Source organism: Metopolophium dirhodum, chromosome 2 (genome assembly GCF_019925205.1).
Source record: "Metopolophium dirhodum isolate CAU chromosome 2, ASM1992520v1, whole genome shotgun sequence".
Taxonomy (NCBI): domain Eukaryota; kingdom Metazoa; phylum Arthropoda; class Insecta; order Hemiptera; family Aphididae; genus Metopolophium; species Metopolophium dirhodum.
Genome location: NC_083561.1, coordinates 4,746,347 through 4,765,563, shown reverse-complemented (window position 1 = coordinate 4,765,563; position 19,217 = coordinate 4,746,347). Strand labels below are relative to the sequence as shown.

Genomic DNA, 19,217 nt, shown 5'->3' with positions numbered 1-19,217 from the left:
AAAAGTTCAGAGAAAATCACTTAAGAAAACATTCGAGATTGAACACAAACAAGTACAGTCCTTCATGGTATGCTACTTCTTTCTTCCGTTTCATATGACAGATCATCTCCAACAAAAAAAAAAACAATCCAATTATCTGACCAAGTAAAGTAACTCCTAGTTTTAAATAATTGTGAATTAGATAAAGAATTCAGCGAAACTGATGACACTGGGAGTGAAAACTTAAATATTTTATTTTGAACTAGTTTTTTTTTTTATTATACCTAATCTAAACTGTAAAATAAAATTGTATCACAAAAATGTTTATACCATCTACAGTACTATAATTACCACAAAAAGTCAAAGTCAAAAACAAATAAATCTATTAAATTCAACATTGTTTGAACTGAAATTTATAATAGATGATATTATTAATTTTAACCAGCTAAATGTAGTTTCTGGACCAATGTGCGACGGGGGAATAATATATTGTTATTAGGATCTACACATACTTGTGAGTTGTGAGCAAGTTCGGACGATTCTTTTCGCATAGCTGGTTCAATAGCGTATTTAGGGGAAGAGTAGGGAAAATTGCCCTCAGCAGCATTTTTTGTAGTAGACAATTTTAGCGGTGACGTGTCCACGACAATTGTGACATGTCAACCATATTACATTACAATTACATAATATTTTATGGAATAATCAACGATTAAATAAACGTTTGTGGGTATGTGGTGAATAACGGCGAACCAGTAGAACAGTTTTGCAGTTTCTGGCTAACCCAGCTAGGAGTCAGGACACGAAGAGGAGAATTTCAATTTTATGCTGAGAATCTGAATACATATCTATTATGAATGAATGCTTTAATTTGTGGTTATTTTAACTGTTTGCCAGACAAAGTATCGAAAAAAATCAGTGATAGATATGTGTAAAACCATGAAAGTTCATAATATTTTTGTTTGATGTATAATAATATGATTAACAATTCATACATTGTTATTGCATTACGTATGTTTTTGTGTCGGGCTGCATTAAATACTTCAGCCGGACGCTCATTCAGTACCTAACTTTTAAAAGAGTTAAATCATATTTTAGATCTTCCATGAATGACGGTCGTTAAAATTCTATCACTATACTTAACATCTAAACGCAGTTATTTCCAACATCATTAAGTTATGATGAAATAATTAAAGATTTTGCCTGAACGACGGCTCATCGAAAAAATCGAATTTCACTTTGGCGTTTATTTTTATTTATTTTATCTAGTAGTTTTTATCTATGGTTTATTCCAATACCTCTATTCAATATCAATACACTGTTATAACATACTTCTGCTTTTATTATTATTTTTTTTTTATATTTACGTTATAAGTTATAACATATACTTATAATTATTTTTAAATTGTATTTCATATAAACCATTATACTCCTATTAATGCGTTATGTGATTAAATTAAATTGTTTTAACATAATATATATGGACGAGAACCAGACGAAGGGGCATGAAGAAAATGTGTATCCAGTGTAGCTAAATCCTAAATACGTCACCGAGCTAGCCATGAAATTTGTTTTAATACACTCGTTCGGCAATATATCTTGTAATTCTATTTAATATTATACGAGTTTAATATTGTAACTTCTAAGGGCGGGTTAGGTATAAGATCGTTATATGAAGCACAACGTTTCAATATATTAAATTTACATGTTAAATATCAAATCGTACGCGTAAACACGACGATGATGTGGTTACGTAAATATATACTGCAGTACGGTCGCAGAAATTATTTATAATATTATAACAATATAGATATAATACGGCATACGCTATAATACTGCCATAGTAGTGGTCCGCATATTTTTCTCGAGTTCAAATACTTCAATCAAGATTTTTCGCGACATGGACGTCGCACGGACGAGACTGGTCGCCATTATATTTATATAGATATAATATATACGTTACATACTTTCACCATGATTTCGTATGCGGAATATTAATGTATATTTATTTTTCAAAACGCCGAACGGAATATTATAGAATCGATTTCGTCTCAGACTTTCGTTTTTCGCGTTTTCCAATGCCGATGTGTACACCTGGTACCCAACGAGTTTAAAAGAATATAATATTATATAGCATACGGTATTATTATTATAAAGCTGTGAACCTGCGCCGGGGCCTACGATGAGCATGTGCGGGGGAGGAGTGGGAGAAGGATCGTTTTTCGGCGCGGACGGTTACCGGAGACTGTGTCCTTCCCCCGGTGGCGGTCTTCCGGGCGGGAAGGGCGGCGGGTGAGAGGGTGGTTAGAAGAGGGAGTGGGGCGGCGGACCGGCCTCCGGACACCGGACGGTGGCAGACCCAGTGACCCACAAAAACACGCGAGCGACGTCGGAGGGCACATAACGCGCTCGCGTGGTGGACGTATCGTAATTAATAAATTCCTGAACGTCGCCGCCGCCGCCGTCGCAGCTCACAGTCGACTGCTATATAACATTCGTTCGATTGAAATGCCACTCGGCCTCATACACGTATGATAAATAAAAATTATATTGCTGCTGGTATAATATAACAATATTATAATATCATATATGTATTATTGTGTCGTGCGCCGGAAACCGCCACCGTGTATATACAGGTGTACAGGCATATCGTCGCAGTGAGAGTTTTTATCGCCGACTGTTATCATCATCATCGTCGTGGCCGTTAATCGGAGACGTTATTGTTTCGCGCGTAGGTAAGTTTCGACGACGACGAGCGTTCATATACCTACGTATTATCGCAGGCGAAAAAATTAAAATGTCATTCTTGTGCGGCGAGCCCGGGTCGCGCTAGCGTGTCGCTGCGAGACCAGAGACCAATCTATATAACGGCCGTGGCCGTATAATAATATTTGCATATATTATTATTATAATGTACAAGCGTATATACATTGCGGACAATAAATGGGCGCAGGCGATCGTCCGGTTTTCTGAATGAACCCGTGATACGACATGACGATTACTCTTGCTTGGCGTAGTGTCTCGTTGACGGTGTGGCGTTGATGGCGGTCATCGGTGCGGGGAGGGGAGCGTTCCCCTGCGACCGTTGTAGGTCACGGCTACCGCGTCCGTCGCAGCACGACGCGGGTACATCATATAGGTATAATAACAATAACGATAATGTAATTTACCCGGGGTGGACGGCCCCCGGACCACAAACCAGTTTCACGGTCACCTGCGCGGTGCGCCGCACGAAGGTACGTTTAACTTTAAGTGTGTACGCACGTATAAAAAATATACTCGTGTGCATGCAGCGATCGTCAAGTGTCGGACTGCGGCGACTCGGACGGGCTTAATGTACGAAGAGAAAGCGCGGCATCTCGGTCGGTCCGGGCCAGTAGGCTATATCATAATGTATTATTATTACTTATACTATATTATTTAGGTGTGAACGTGTGTGATTTGGAAAAAAAATAAGAAATACATTTCCACCGTTGTCCGGCCGGTCGAATGCCCGAATACGGCGTGTTTAATATATTATATATTTTTACTTTCGATTTAGCGTCTTCTTTCGCAGATATATGAAATATGTCTTATGTATATATAGGTTATATATAATGTGACATATTATTGTATTTTCCAAAAGTGCCGTATATCACCCTATAAATTATACCTCTGCACCCTGCGGTAAATTAAAATAGATTAATATGGTTATTCGTAAAGAAAATTGAAATTTTTTAGACTTATACTTTTAAGACTGTAATTAAATTTAGATTTTCTCACGGATTTCTGTTGAAGTACTGAATTGAAATATATTAACCTCTATACCCTTCCGGAGATACCTTGGGTGATATGAGACTTTTTATAAACATAATACCTATAGTTAGGTACGTCTATACTAGGTGATTATTTTTAACAGTTAACTCTTATATCGCCTCGAAAACCATTAACGTTTTAAAAACTATGTTTTACTTATTCTTATCGTAATAATTTTTTAAAGTTTTACTTTTTTGAACGACAACATAATATATTTTAAATTTTCAAAGCATACTATTTTTCTGAGAGTTGTGTCGTTTAAAAATCAAATTTCGAGCCAGTAGTTAATTGCTATATAATTAGCTATTAGTATATATTTTAAAGTTTTGATGAGCGGGGTGGATAGTGGCTCAGTGACCCGCAAAATGTTGGCCCACTATACAAATACCCCATCTAAACTGATCTTAACTTTTAATACTTACAAGTTTTATGTTACCTATTTACTATAAGTCTTACTAATTAATTACTCAGTACTCGTTCGAAATTTAATTTAATATTATATTATATAATATATTTTTTGGAAAACTTAAATACTTTTTGGGATAATGATCGCTTACTGAAAAAATAATCACCCTGTACATTATCATTTATAATATATTGTATTATACTCGTTAATATTATGATCACGTCGCCTAAGTACCGAACAATGATTGCAGACAGGCAGCGGCCGTCCGGGAGGATTATTGCTGCAGTCACGGGACTAGGACTTATCAAAACTCAATACATAACGTAATGTAATGCGTACGCGAATTTTATTTCAAATTATTAATACCGTTGTAGGAAATGGCTTATTTTTTATTCCATTTCGTATATTTATTCCCGATTGAAAAAAATAAATCGATTTAGTTTACCATAATACCAACGTTATGTTCCGTGCAACTGTGGTCTATCGTCTATGAGGATGTGCTCGGCTACTGATGTGTTCAGTAGTAAAAATAAATCACGACGGCGCGTAAAGTATAGATGTAATATAAATATATATAACAATAATAATAAAATGGTCTAGCCGATATTATTATGACGCATCAACGTCTGCATCATCCACTTCCTGTGGAAATACGACGAATTTCTAAAACGAAATACCTAATAAAGCAAAGCGAATAAAACGATACAATGCGAAAATGTGGGCACACGGTTCGCGAAAGACGACATTTGGATTTTAATTTATGCAACGCGAGAAGTTTAGACTTCTTAGAATATTGCACACTATGAAAACGAGTTTTGTTCTTGAGGAGATTAGGTTGAACCGTAGCTCGGGTTATATACGTATTTTTTTGCCCATGTTTATTCTCAGCATACTTTAATTTTTTATCTATATTTTTTCTCACCATACTATAATTATTATTATTTCCAACCCGACTCAACATTCTAAATAGGTATCAGTCTATGTTATTGGTTTTGGTTTGATGAAATTGTAGATACGAAAAGAGATTGTTACTGGTGGAGGTCCCCTAGTGACTTGAATACGTGTTCCGGGAAGTTCCGGTGCGTACATTGTGGTACTTGTGCATTTGGTTTGAAAATTAATGACGGACGGATCAATTCCGCGGAACTAGTACGGTCCCAACACTGTTTCCACGACAAATCGAAATTCTACTTTTTAGTACCTATTACGTTATTGCTGCATTGAACAACTTTCTTTGTCGGGGATAGGTTTTTGAAAGTGATAACCCATCACTTTCAAGTTTGATAGTGTCCTATATTTTACTCGTATTCTAAAAATGCGTAAGTCGCATAAATACGATAAGAAACTTTGTGTCGACGACAGTTTATAAGGCCAGAGGACAAAATGAAATACTATATACTTATTATAATAATTTTTCGTGTTGATGACGCAATATGACCAATGTCATATGAAACGTATTTCCGTTTTGTGTATGCGACTGTCACAGTCCATAGGGCTGTCAAGTTGTATTATAGATACTTACGATGTACATTATTGGCACATTGTACATAATATTTATATCGTTAAATCAATAAATATTGTTTTCTAATCATGATTAAGCATAGGTAGTCAATATAATACAATAAATTATAAATTACATTTTAAAACGCAATTTGCGTAATATTGTAATACCAGAATTATAATCGTTCAGAAATAGTTGCTAACCGGACATCATATTAATATTTTATTATAATAAAAGAAAATATTATTTCCGATTTTTCTTGTTTAATTAATATACAGATAATACTACTTTTACTACCTAGTGATAGAAATGACGCGACATGCATTGAAATAGTTCTTAACATAATATTATCATGACTCATGAGATGCCGATTCTGGATCCATTATTTAATATTAATTTATAATCTATTGCATTGCGAAGTATATAGTTTTAATTCAGTCAGCTCTGTAAGTATACATACGTATGTAAGTATGCAAGTATGCATACGTAGTATAATATTTACAATCGTATACAGACATTTTTAATACCAATTATTTAGATTCAGATATTACAATTATTAACTGTATTATTTAACAAACAGTTATAATATATTATTTAAAATATAATTACTGTACTCAAACAGTCAAACATTGTGTTTATGAGAATTATCATATGCCAACACAATTACACTATATAATATTATGTATTTATGCGAAGTAAATTATTCGTACGCCGCATTGTTTTTTAAGTGGAAATAATAACAATTTTTTTTTTGATAAGATTTACAGTTAAGTTAACTCAATACTGTATATGAGTATTTTTTTTTCTACTACACCATACTAATATACGTTGATGTAAGGAATATAAATTAGGAGTATAAACATTTCTCATTATTTCATTTTATTTTGTGTTTATTTAAAATGTCCGTCTATATTAAATTACTGAAGTATACGCTATGTCAGTACAAAAAAATAATAAAAATAATAATCACAAAACGCAGTGAGAAAGTTTGTACAGAAAAAAATATAATAAAACCAAAACGGTTTTTACGGACCACCAATTATTCGAACGATTTATATATTATTAAGATTAAAAATTAAATCTTCTAAAGATAGAAAGAGTAACGGATTTTTCCTGGGTAAAAAGGTTATGACAAAAAAATGGAAATTTTCCACAAAGTATGATAAAACTTTTATGTTTAAGCAAAGTCGAAATTATTCGATCCCGGAAAATCAGTTATTTGACGCTAATTCGGTTAGTTAGCAATATTATAATGCGTACCTATTTCAGTACTAAAATTTTTATGTGGATGGCAATTCAACAGGTATGTGAATTTTGGGTTAACCAACATTCTAAAAAGTTTTCATTATTTTTCTATATATTTTGTACATTAACAGTTGATAAAATCTATAATCCTCATCGCCACAGTGAAATGTAATGTTATGTATAGCTGGAGTGCACGTTATATTATTATTTTAATGAGTTGAAACATGAACACGGTTCTCGAGTGCAAATTTTGATCTAGTTCCGACCAGACATTGGGCGGAAAGTCTTTAATTAATTTAAACTCGTTTCTAAAAGATCGGCTTAGATTCGTTGTATATTTTATGTACGATGCGAATGCTATTTGTCGTAAATTATTAATTACGTCATTACAACTTCAGCTCCTGTGACCAATACCCTTAACAATGATCCGTCCGATAATTGTGGTTTTTTGTTTACCATGAAAAATAATTAAAATGTAACTATCTTAAAGTATTAAATTTTGCATCGAGGTTTATTTTTAAATGCGAAATGCATTCTAAAAACGTAAGTATTCGCAAACACGAGGGACGGAGCAGCATAGTTCCTCCGAATGGCACGTATTACTTTTGTAATAATAATTATCCCTTTCTTTGAGAGATATTTCGAAGAAGCTTATTTTTGTGTTGTAATATAGTTGACCGGAATTTCCTCGGAAGTATTATATATTTCTACATAATTTATAAGAAATGTTGGTATTTGTTTCAATTTATTTCATCTGGACATTATTGAATCAGCAACTCAAATTACGTTTTTGATGAAGTATTCAGTACAAACGGACAGTATTTCGTAGTTCATAATTTTATTTGGTATGCAAGCTTTTCGGTATAAAAAGCATCTTCGTGCAAACATTTGTGTGTCGTTTAAGTGAACATTTCGAGAAAATGAGTTGCGAATTCCGGGCAATATATATTTTTGATTAATCGAATGACTCGTTACCAATAGTACTCGTACCTATAGGTACGTACTAAATTATAATAATAACAACGGAGAAATTCATATCAAACCGTTTCTTTTTTGATTTTTGAATAGTTACTCTTTAAAATGCAGCAACATTATTATATTGTATTCAGGTGATGTCATTATATGTAAATAGATTTATTAGAAAGTCCACATTATATTGACGAGAAATTCAAGTGTAATAATTATTTTATTTTAAAACGACGCGTTTAATACTATTCAATGCAACGTGCGAACGGTGACAATAAAAGTTTCAACAGTTTTTCTCCTTTATAGCCGTAGAGTTTTAGAGGATTTTCTTATAAGCTATATCTAACGATTATGAACAGAAATATTAACACCGTTTGGAATATTAATGTTAAGCACATGCAGAATGTTTCGACTGCAATATTATTGTGCATACACTTTATATTTTTGTTTTGTTTTCTGTTCTTAGTGTATAAGAACCTACAAATATTTACGGAATAACTTTCAAATTCATGTCACTTATGCATATATTATATTTGATTAATGTGCGTTCTCGTTTAAAGGATAGAATATATATACGTCAACATAATATTGCATTAACATTAATTGTCAATTGTATACTCCTATACCTACGCGCATGCCCAAGTTCATTTGCAGTTACGATTCATCTCGAACGACGCAATTTGTATTGGAAATTGAACTGTTCAATGCCTAAAAAAAAAAAACCGCAAACATTGTGGATTGGGAAACCGAAACCAAAAACTAAAAACAGATGAGATTTAGGGATCAGTTGTGGTGTTGGGTACTCGATCGTCATGTCGATGGTCTGAACGCAGGGCCGTGGTGTATTTTTATATATCTATGGGGTAATTAGTTTTGTTATAGACAACAATAATAATAACCTACAAAGTCGATTTTGTTTAAAATGGAATGTTGTATATTTTATAATTTTTTCACAGGGTAACTGCTGATAAGATCAAAAAAATAACATCCCGAGTACAAACTAGTCACTGGTTAATATTATGTTTGCAATATATACACTTTCTTGAAAACTTTCGCAGTCTTTGTTACTAGAAAATCCAATCACAGACTAAACTAATTAACTAAAGAATAAAAACCATAATATTATCGTTACAAAATCAATACATTATTATTGCTTTACTCGGCATAATATAAATTTTAAGTTTACGCCCTGCAGAAATTCCCATTCTATAGGAATGGATCCTAAATACTTTAAAATGTAATTGATTTCAATACAGCTTATGATATTTATTATTAAATACGGCTGGTATAATGATAATAATAAATATTACATTTACATTTGCATACATTTGGAAATTGTTTCGCCTCAGTTTAAAATTTACTATTCAATAAATAAACCATCGAACTTTTAGGCTATTGCCTTATATCTGATAATTTCACAATAAACGAACCGTACAATTTTTTATTACGCGCATTGTAGGTCGTAATTTACCGGCGGGAATTGAAAACTCGGCATGTGACGATTTAGCGATTCATCGGTAATTAATTGGAAAGTGTAATTATTTAATTTAATTTTTCCTTTTTTGAATTAATCATAGTGGACTCTTTGAAAGAGAAAACAATTAATGTTTATTCGTTTTATCATACTAATTTTCATCCAATTTAGGCGTATTTCAGTAAGTATGCAATAATTGTAATTTGTAGGTATAGGCAGCAGTATTTATATACTATACTTACCGAACACGTTTCAGATTAATTTATAGAATTTTAATATAAACATAAAAAAAAACCCCATTCTATAAGAACGGTAAGCTATAGCTGGAACAAAAGTATTTTTAAATATACCTACCATTATATTATTATCCTTTAGTGCAACTATGTTGTGGCCAATGGGCCAGGCTTATGGTTTAATCTCTAAATTGTTGTATGGGTACCCTTATTGTAACGCTGTGCTAAATTTCTTGTAAAGGCTAATTTTTTTATTTTTTCACTACTAATCACACCATAAGCACTGACCTTTAGTGCTTGTTGTACAAATGTTGAAATGTAGCATAACAGTTTAAAGTTTAAGACGATCATTCACGGTTATATCCTGTCTTATTAATTACACATTTACACCAGACTGGGTATGATTCGCTGAAACAATATACGACGGCGTTCACATTAAATGTATAATTATTGTTTTATTTTTACGGCTCTGCAACTTAATGCCAGAACATATTATTTTATTAAAGTCGGAATAAAATAAAAAACTTACCATATACATTTGCCACTGTTTAATAAAATATTATATTTACAAATAATATATGATGTGCACGCGAGCGCGCGCGTGTGTGTGATAACTGCGATTGAGTTAACACCGAGCTTTCAACCTTTGATGTAATCCTAAAGTGTTCACAATGTTCACATACAAGATACACTATATTACGCTTCTCGTGTTTCACATTTGATTAATTTTTTAATGAATTTCATTGTTTTGCATGCTTCCAATGTGTGGCCGAATATAATATTATTTTTTATATATTATCTATACCTATTTTATAGGTACCTACCAAAGGTGGAAAAGTTAATAAAAAAATTATCTTGATCTACATTCAGAACGTTTAATAAAGCAACCAAATAATATTATATTTAAATCAAAAAGTTAAACCAGAAAAAAATATTTAAATATTAACTTAATTTTTTTTTTCATTTCCACTTATAAGCCACAATAAAGTGATTGTATTACTTTGAATTTTCCATTTTTATTAAAATTAACTTAAAATTTTGCTAAAAAATGTTTAAAAACTATACTATTTCTTATGGTCGCTCTAGTGGTTTAGGTAAATGTATGTTTACATCATTAAGTTATCAAATCATAAAATATTACCTAATTGTTTTACGTTCATTTCAAAACAATGTCCATAGCGAGCTTAAACAAAACAATATTTTTAAAATTCCAAGTACACGTATGAACATAATTTTACTTAACGTACATATTATTTTTCAAAATAACCGAAAAAAGATAGGTTATTGCAATGGAAGTTTAATCTAGTTAAGTTATTAAGTTACTTTGAAAATTACATTTTTAACTTTTTAACTATAGTTCATACCTACCTATAGGTACCAAACTTTGCAACATATTACATACGTACAACTTAATCTCCGTCAGGACCACTTTTAAATGTAACGTGACATCAGTGTGCTGCAGGGAGTGCCGTCCAAAACTATTGCAAATAATATCAATAATTTAACGGGGACAATATTTCAAAACTGCGCTCGGTGGCAAATGAAACACATATAAATTACGGCGACTGTAATATAATACTGTAGTATAATATTATTATACGCCGCTGACTTCGGTTTGGAACCATTTTTAAAGAATGCGGTGAATAATCGCCTTAACATTTTAAAATACGACATACCTCTAACACGCCCGACCTGCAAATGATGATGACCTACCCAAATCGTAATAATTCCCACGTTATATACCTACCTGCTGTATGTATGATATATACATATTTATATAAATAACCATTCAAATGTAATAAATACCGACCGAGGCGGCTAAAACGAGACTGAGTGCTCAATACCGGATTCGCCGTCCCGCTTTGAATTTGTTTTGTTTTGCATAAATTTAAACTGTATAATGGCTGCAGTACCTACAACTCAACGGCGCGGCGGTATGATATTATCTCGATGCGTATGTGTTTAGAAAGGATGATAAATGATAATAAGGCATGCCTGCAGCCGGGCGGCGTTTAAATAACAGTTTTTTTCAGAGGAAAAAATGTTTCGGTGAAACTATATTATATTTGTCATTAAAATAATGTCACGGAAGACCGCCGTGAAGTGTTTCGATACTACGTCTTGTAATAACGCTGGTGGAGGTAGCGGTGGTGGTAGTTTTGCTCCTCGATTAAGACGCAAAAACACATTGGCAGCAAATGCGATAATCGCGGGGGCGCGATGAACGTATAAAATAAGTGTACCGATCTGTAAGCGAAAATAACCCTGTATACCGCCCACGCGGTAATTGGTTACTTTCGTCCTTGTTAGCCACGACTGGGACGCGCTGATAATGTGTGGGCAATTTAAAACAGTCGTGTGGTTTCGAATTTTCTTCAAAAAGTGACACACACGCGTGTCTTATGCGCTCGAATCAATGTCAGGGAAAGTGCTTTGCAGGCTAATCTCGCGCACTTCCCCGGGCTACATCGGTCACGGGTGGCGATGATCGTTGGAACTGTGTGTGCAAAAATAAAATAATATTCATTATTAGTGCGAGCCGATGATAAAAATATAATATAATATGATGCAATGATATTTATATAATATTATTATACTTTGCATTCATCCGTTTGTTATTAGATTTTTGGATCTATAATTTAAAGCCCCAGTCAAGGAACGGTCGCTGGGTTAATGGACAAAGAGAAGATTCCTTATAAAATGGTACCTTTGCAAAATTATGGCGTAGTGAAGTTGGTATTGTAATATTGAACGTGAAATGTAGTTGCTAGCTAATATAGCCCTAAAAGACCGATGTATAATTCGTATTCTGAAAAACTATATTATTTAGTTAAAAATATATGATTTGAAACTATGAACTCAGTGATCTGACGATGCGGGGTAAGCTAGTAAAAAAATGAAAACAACAGTCGAAACAAAACGGATTGGCTGGAAAATATGACATCGTTCTGTACGTTTTTAGGCCAAACGCGTTAAAATATTATATTTTATTCGCCACGATAGCTATAATTACTGTGAGCGCCTATACGGCTCAATTATTATTATCAATTATCAATTATTATCGATATTATATAATAATATTTTCGGTGGTTCACGGGGGGTGTAATTCATTTGGGCGAATGACACAAAATTTAGATGATTAAAGCATACATAATTTGAACCAATCGTTTCGATGAATTTATATTATTTAAGAATACCTACGTAAGCACACTTCTAGTTTTCTGACTCTGATCTACGCTCAACATGGTAAACTTGCGACCAGCAGAACCAATTTTATGTTGTTAGCTTTAATACTACAGTGAATTTATCTAATATTAAACTTAAAGTTCTAAGAACATTTAGTAAATAAGTCATAACTTGTACGTTGGCTTTTTTGTTTTATGATATTTCAATTTTCTGTGATATATTTTATCATAACTTGTGTTTTTAGGAACATTATTGACTAAACCAGTTAAAACTAACCAAATGTCTACAATTGGGAAATGTATTGGACATGTTTAGATAACCGTATAAATTTCAGCCAAAATATGTATTATAATATATAAATAACTAGCCCTGCGAACGACGTATCAAAATATTTTAGGTGTCCATATTATGTCCACATCGCAATAATAGTATAAATTCGCACAAACGATGTCTGGTCTTAGGAATTCCGCCAAAATTATAACCGTCGTCTAGCCCGCTCGTTTAGGAGACTACTCTTCTGCTAACGTGGAATTCGTAGACGGTGTTATTATTACGATACCGATCGGACGCGATAATAATAATATAATATAATATTATGTACTCGTATATTGTGCCGAGCCCGTATACATAATGTATATACTATGTATACCTTCACGAATAAGAGAAAGAGAAATTTATCCGTCTGCATTTGGATTCAGCGAGGCGGACACGATAATATAATAGGTATAATAATATTTTCTACTAGGTACATAATAATATTAAAGTAGCTAGGGATCGTTACTTTCTTACGGATGGCGAGTTAAAAACATTAGTTTGTGTGTGTATACAATGATGAGTATTTATTATTTTTGCTGTGGCGCTAATTTGTTGTCTTTTTTTCCTAGTTATCGTATTGTCACGTTCATCCTATTTACTTACACAACCTTTTTTTTTTTTTTTTTTAATGTTCAGCCAAAGGACCATCATAATAATAGTGCGCGGCACCGTTGTACACGGATTATTTATAATAGAAAATATAAATCCGCGCCGTTGTATAATAGCGTGTTTCATCGATATTAGATTTAGCACTTCTCGTCGGCGAATGCACAATTAGGTGGGGGGGGGGGGGGGGAGAGGGTCGAGCGTGCTTAGCACTTCTAGTTTTTAAATTAGAACACTCATAGTTGATGCCACGCTGTATGTAAATGTAGAATTTATATAGATCTTTAGCTAAATACATATTATTGTGCACAGTTCAAAGCCATTATTCAATAATCATTTACGACTATTAAATTTCGGGTGGCCGGCGGAGGGGTCAAAGTTGCTCACCATGTGATCCGTGATCACACGAATAAGCGAAAAAATTGGGGGGGGGGGGCTTCGGCAACCCCAGTGTTTTCATTAAAATCGTGCCTCTGCTCGTCGGGGTATAACGATTTACACAACAGGTTTGCACAACAAAAAGCTAAATGATATATTACACATAATATGCACGGCGGCCAATACGGTGAAATCTCCAAAAATATGTGGAAAACGAAACGCTGTGTAGATTAAAAGGTTCTTTCTTATGTTGTTATGCGCGCATGAGTTTAAGTTTTATTGAGAAGTTTAATAAATAGTCTGAACCGGACTTTGTTTCTACGTTGTACATTGCAATAATGTTATGCGTACCTATAATAAGTTAACATTTGTTTTAGAGGGATACGGCAAAATGCGAAATTAAATATTCGTTTTATCTAACATTTCACTTCACTGCTTCGTCTTTATGGAAATTCATGTAATTCTGGGTTTACGACAACAAAAACGACTCATTTTAAACTTTCCTTTCTAACTTTGCATTTGTCTAAATTCTTCGGATACGTTTTTCGATGGTTTTACGATTCAACGACCGAAATGGCGTATCGTAATATTATACTGGTCGACTGGTAGGTGATTGTGGTCTGGAATGTCGTAATGAACATTGTTAATGAATATTAATATTTAAAAATGAAAAAGTGAATTTGTCAAATATAATATTATACAGATAGAACTTATTACCTATTTATTTATATTTTATGTTAAATTAATAAAAAAAAAAATACATACATACTAAGATCTATAGCCAATCGTATTAGTGTAATAACGTGCCTAATGTATGTATACTTCTGAAGTTGAGTTCAAAATTGTTGGTACTATAACTTCAATGTAATGCGGTTTAAACGCATAATATAATATAAATTAATATATAAATAACGTAAAAGTATAAAATATGAGAGATACTACTTGGGTGAATAAAATGTTGTACCTAAGGAATTTATGATTAAAAGTCTTAAGACAAATGGAAATATTGAATAATATATTATAATATACTGGACAGGTGTAGATAAATGTGCGTTGTACAATAATAATCTAATTTTATGGGTAGGTATTTTTGTATGAAATACTCGCTAAAAATATTACCCTGCAAGCACAGAGGAAAATATTTAAGTATGTCCCAAAAACGATTGAATGACGAGTGTTTTGAATGAACGACTGAAGACTGTTTGTATTCGAAGATTGATCAAGCAAATACCGAATGAAATGATAAGTGATACTGAATAAAGGTTAAATGGAAATTAAAATTAATCGTGATAAAAAATAAAATACAAAATTTTAAATTATTATAATAATACAAATGTTAGTAAATTCGTTTAAAATTTATCAAAAAAAAAAAAAAATTATTATATAATATACGAGATACGGAATTTTTGTTTTGTATAATAGTTAGAATTATGTACTATTTTAACGTTCAAAATATAACGTCAATAATAAAATAAATAATCAATGAAACATGACTATATGGGTAAGATAGTAAATGTTATTGTTTTCTGTAAGTATGTATAAGTGATTAGAACAAAAACTCGAAATAGATATCATTACAAACGGGAGTGGTGGCCATATAATGTATTTCACTTTTATTATTTTTATCAATTTGCGGTAATAACTATAATTATCTATTCAAAGCATTCAACCTGCGTTAAATTTCAAATTTATTGATGGCACAGTACCTACTAGAGGACCTTTGAAACATTCCCGTAATCCGAAACAGTAGAAACGCATGTACACAACTTGGAAAAACCGATAATCATTCATAACTCATTTACTCGAATAGAAAAATTATTTCGAATTCAGTTGTATAGGTGACAATTATAAATAAGGCTATAAGTCATTGTTTAGAAGTACCTAACCACAAATCACCACCAGGTCATTTTCACGAACAATGTTACTGAAAATAATGTATAGGTGTTATTATTATAATATCAATCAAAATGATCTCAAGAAACGTAAAATGCGTTTAATTGTTAAACATTAAAATAAATGTTTGTAGTATAATATGCAGTTAGAAATTTCTAAGAACAATATTTATTTTATCATTATTTTGTAAAATTAATTAGGAAATCAGTTAAATCCATTGAAATATTATGTTGAAAAAATGTTTCTTCGTATAACTATAAATTATTACTGTCGGTCCTGTACACAATAGTGAATCCGATTATTGGATTTTAGTTTAGTTCACAATACGAATATAATTTTGAAGCCATTTTATCAAGTTTTAAAACTTTTAGTTTATTTGTGGATAAAGTCATTTTCCTAATTTACTAGAAAACGTCGCTCGTAAGTCTTGCTTATAAATGTTTTTTTTATTTATTTAAAGACCGGTTGAATTTATTGAATTTAAGCTATGCGACCAATAAAATGATACTGTAATGATAAATTTTATAAATGAATACCTACTAAATTATCATAGCAATACGTTTATAATTGTACTCTGCAAACTGCTAAAGAGTGGTGATATGTTTTAGAATTAATATTTCGTTTCAATTTTCTGTTCGTAAAATTATACCTTGTAACGAAATATTCTTAAACCAGCGTAAATTATATAAAACAACCGAAATACAAGTTAAGTTACATTTGAGAATACAAAAAAAACGTATGAAATAAAGTATTTATACGAAAACAGTATAATCTGGAGTTTGAAAAAAACACAACATATTGATATTATATAAAAAAAAAAAAAAACAATAACAATTTATTATATTTTTTATCTTTAGAAATACTCTATAGCCTATACCGTGTGAATAAGTTTATTTAACATACATTTAAACATTGACTGCATAACATTGACATTATACTGGATGTATACGTTATGCCAACGCATTCGTATTTATATTGGTACATAAACAAAGCTGATAATCATCCGAAATATAATGTACAGTCTTCAGCACCTACTTGTTATTAAGAATAGTTGCAAAAGTATAAAATATATTATAATATTATGTACCTACGTGTCCAAGGATTAATAAAAATAATGTCAATATTCATAAGTAAGTTGTCGATAGTACGCAATTAATTAACGAGCAACAGGTATGCTTTGCATGATGGTTGGGTATTTTGTACAATTATTATTAAATCATCCGCAAAAATACATGACCTTAATAAATTTGAATATCTACCATCAATTTCGTATGTGTTTAGTGTTTAATGAGACGAGTTTGGAAAGGTTGAGTTACAGTTAGAATAGCCCAAGGGCGAACAAAAAACAACTAGTTGATAAAGATACAGGAAATGTATAGACATGCGAAGGACTTATAATAGGTTAGTTAGAACACAGCGCGTGAAATAAAATGGCTGTGAACATATTCGAGAATTTGCGGATCAAAACTTTATAATAATTGCACAAACGAACACGGTTTATGATTAAAAGGACGTTATGCATTGTCTCCGTCTTACAAACGTATAACATAGCAAATTGTAAGTTCTGAATAAATCATTTAACTCAGTTAGATATGTTTAATTTTAGAGTTAATCGACCTATTATCAAATTTAGAAATGAGAATATTATCCAGTCAATGACATATATTTTTTTTATTTTAAAGCAAGTTATGAGCGTTTTAAAAAAGTAAATTGTTTTAAAATACTCATGACTCGCTTTAAAATTTAAATATTAAAAAAATACCTTACGTCATCGACTAGACAATATTTTTATACTTCAAAATTTGATTATAGGTCTACTCACTCTAAAATTAAACATAACAGAGTTAGATGAATTATTCAGAACGTACAATTTGCTATGTTCTACGTTTGCGTAAGACGGAGACAACGCATGCGACCCTAGCGTCCTCTTAAGTGTAAGAACTATAATAATTTTGATGGTGTGTAGTTTGCAGTTTTGACAACATTGATCGCTATATACTTACGATGTAACTGGCCATTGGGCTTAGAATATATTTTCTAGTTAAGTTACTAAACATTCGAAAAGTACCTGTGGCGCTGTAATATTATTTTTTTTTTACTCCACATCTGTAAAATAATCAATTTTTAACTATACAAAAATCGGAGCAATACCTGATTAATAACCGAAAAACTGATTAGGTAGGTATGTAGGTACAGTTTTAGAATTTTGGGTTAGTATTATAAAATATGACACGTACAATTTAAAAATGATAATATACTATTCATATTTATTGTAAATGGTAAAAAATTAAAACAACATCTACTATATTAAATATGTACCTATATATATAACTTCTATGTAATTTAATATAAACTGATTTACTTCATGAAATAAAAAAATAATAAATAAATAAATTTAAATAATAATTCTATGATTATTTAATATTACACAACTAGGTAATCATTTTTGTATCAATATTAGTATAATAATTTAGTCTTAACTTTTGGATTTGGCCTATTTATTTTTAAAAATCACCATACAAATTTCTGTTGTATTTAATAGGTGCGTTGTTCTTTTGCAGTACCTACCAACAATGATGTTTTACACAGAGTTTTTTGTTGAATGATGCAAATCTGGATTAAAACATTTAATATTACCACACTATATTTTGTTTGAGCACAACCTTAAAAATGTTTTCACTCCTCTATGTGTTGCTGTTGTCTCAATGACCACCGACATTGTCTAAAAATAAAACAGGTAAGACGTTTGAATGTGTTTTGGTACTTCATAGTTCGTATTATTATATGCATAAAACAATTTCCATAAAAACCATATTTTAAATAACCCGTTTTCACGTGTGGATAAAATTTGTTTAAAACTAGTATGTTCGTGTCTCGCAGAATACCTCTTTGCTCATTTTCCTTACCATCGATGATTTAATATTATTTATATTAATTAAATTTTTATTGATTTTACGTAAATAATATATAGGTTATACCAGAGGTTAATCAAAAAAACGATTGGAGCAAAAAACAAAGAAGCAATCGAATATTCGAGTGGGACGGACGCATTAAAATAATACCGAGAATATTTTAAGTTAAAAGATAAAAATACGATTATTGTTTGAAAAATCTAAAGCAAAAATGTTACGATATTTTCGTTTGTCTACACGGTTCGCCCACCACATCGATCGGTGTGAAATTATTTTTTGGTTTTTAAGTCAAGCAAATAGTTTACCTGCTGTCAATGGTTATCGTTTTACT

The 19,217-nt window shown here is 31.7% G+C and overlaps 1 protein-coding gene across 5 annotated transcripts in view; it reads right to left on the bottom strand.

The window, feature by feature from the left end:
* Window positions 1-18,213: 18,213 nt before the first annotated feature.
* Window positions 18,214-19,217, bottom strand: part of LOC132937919 (unconventional myosin-XV) — a 57,185-nt gene continuing 56,181 nt past the window's right edge. For all 5 annotated transcript variants that reach the window (XM_061004529.1, XM_061004525.1, XM_061004526.1 and 2 more), the window contains one exon: window positions 18,214-18,696. In XM_061004529.1, coding sequence (XP_060860512.1) covers window positions 18,677-18,696 — 20 coding nt within the window. In that variant the 3' untranslated portion in view covers window positions 18,214-18,676. The remainder of the gene's footprint in view (window positions 18,697-19,217) is intronic.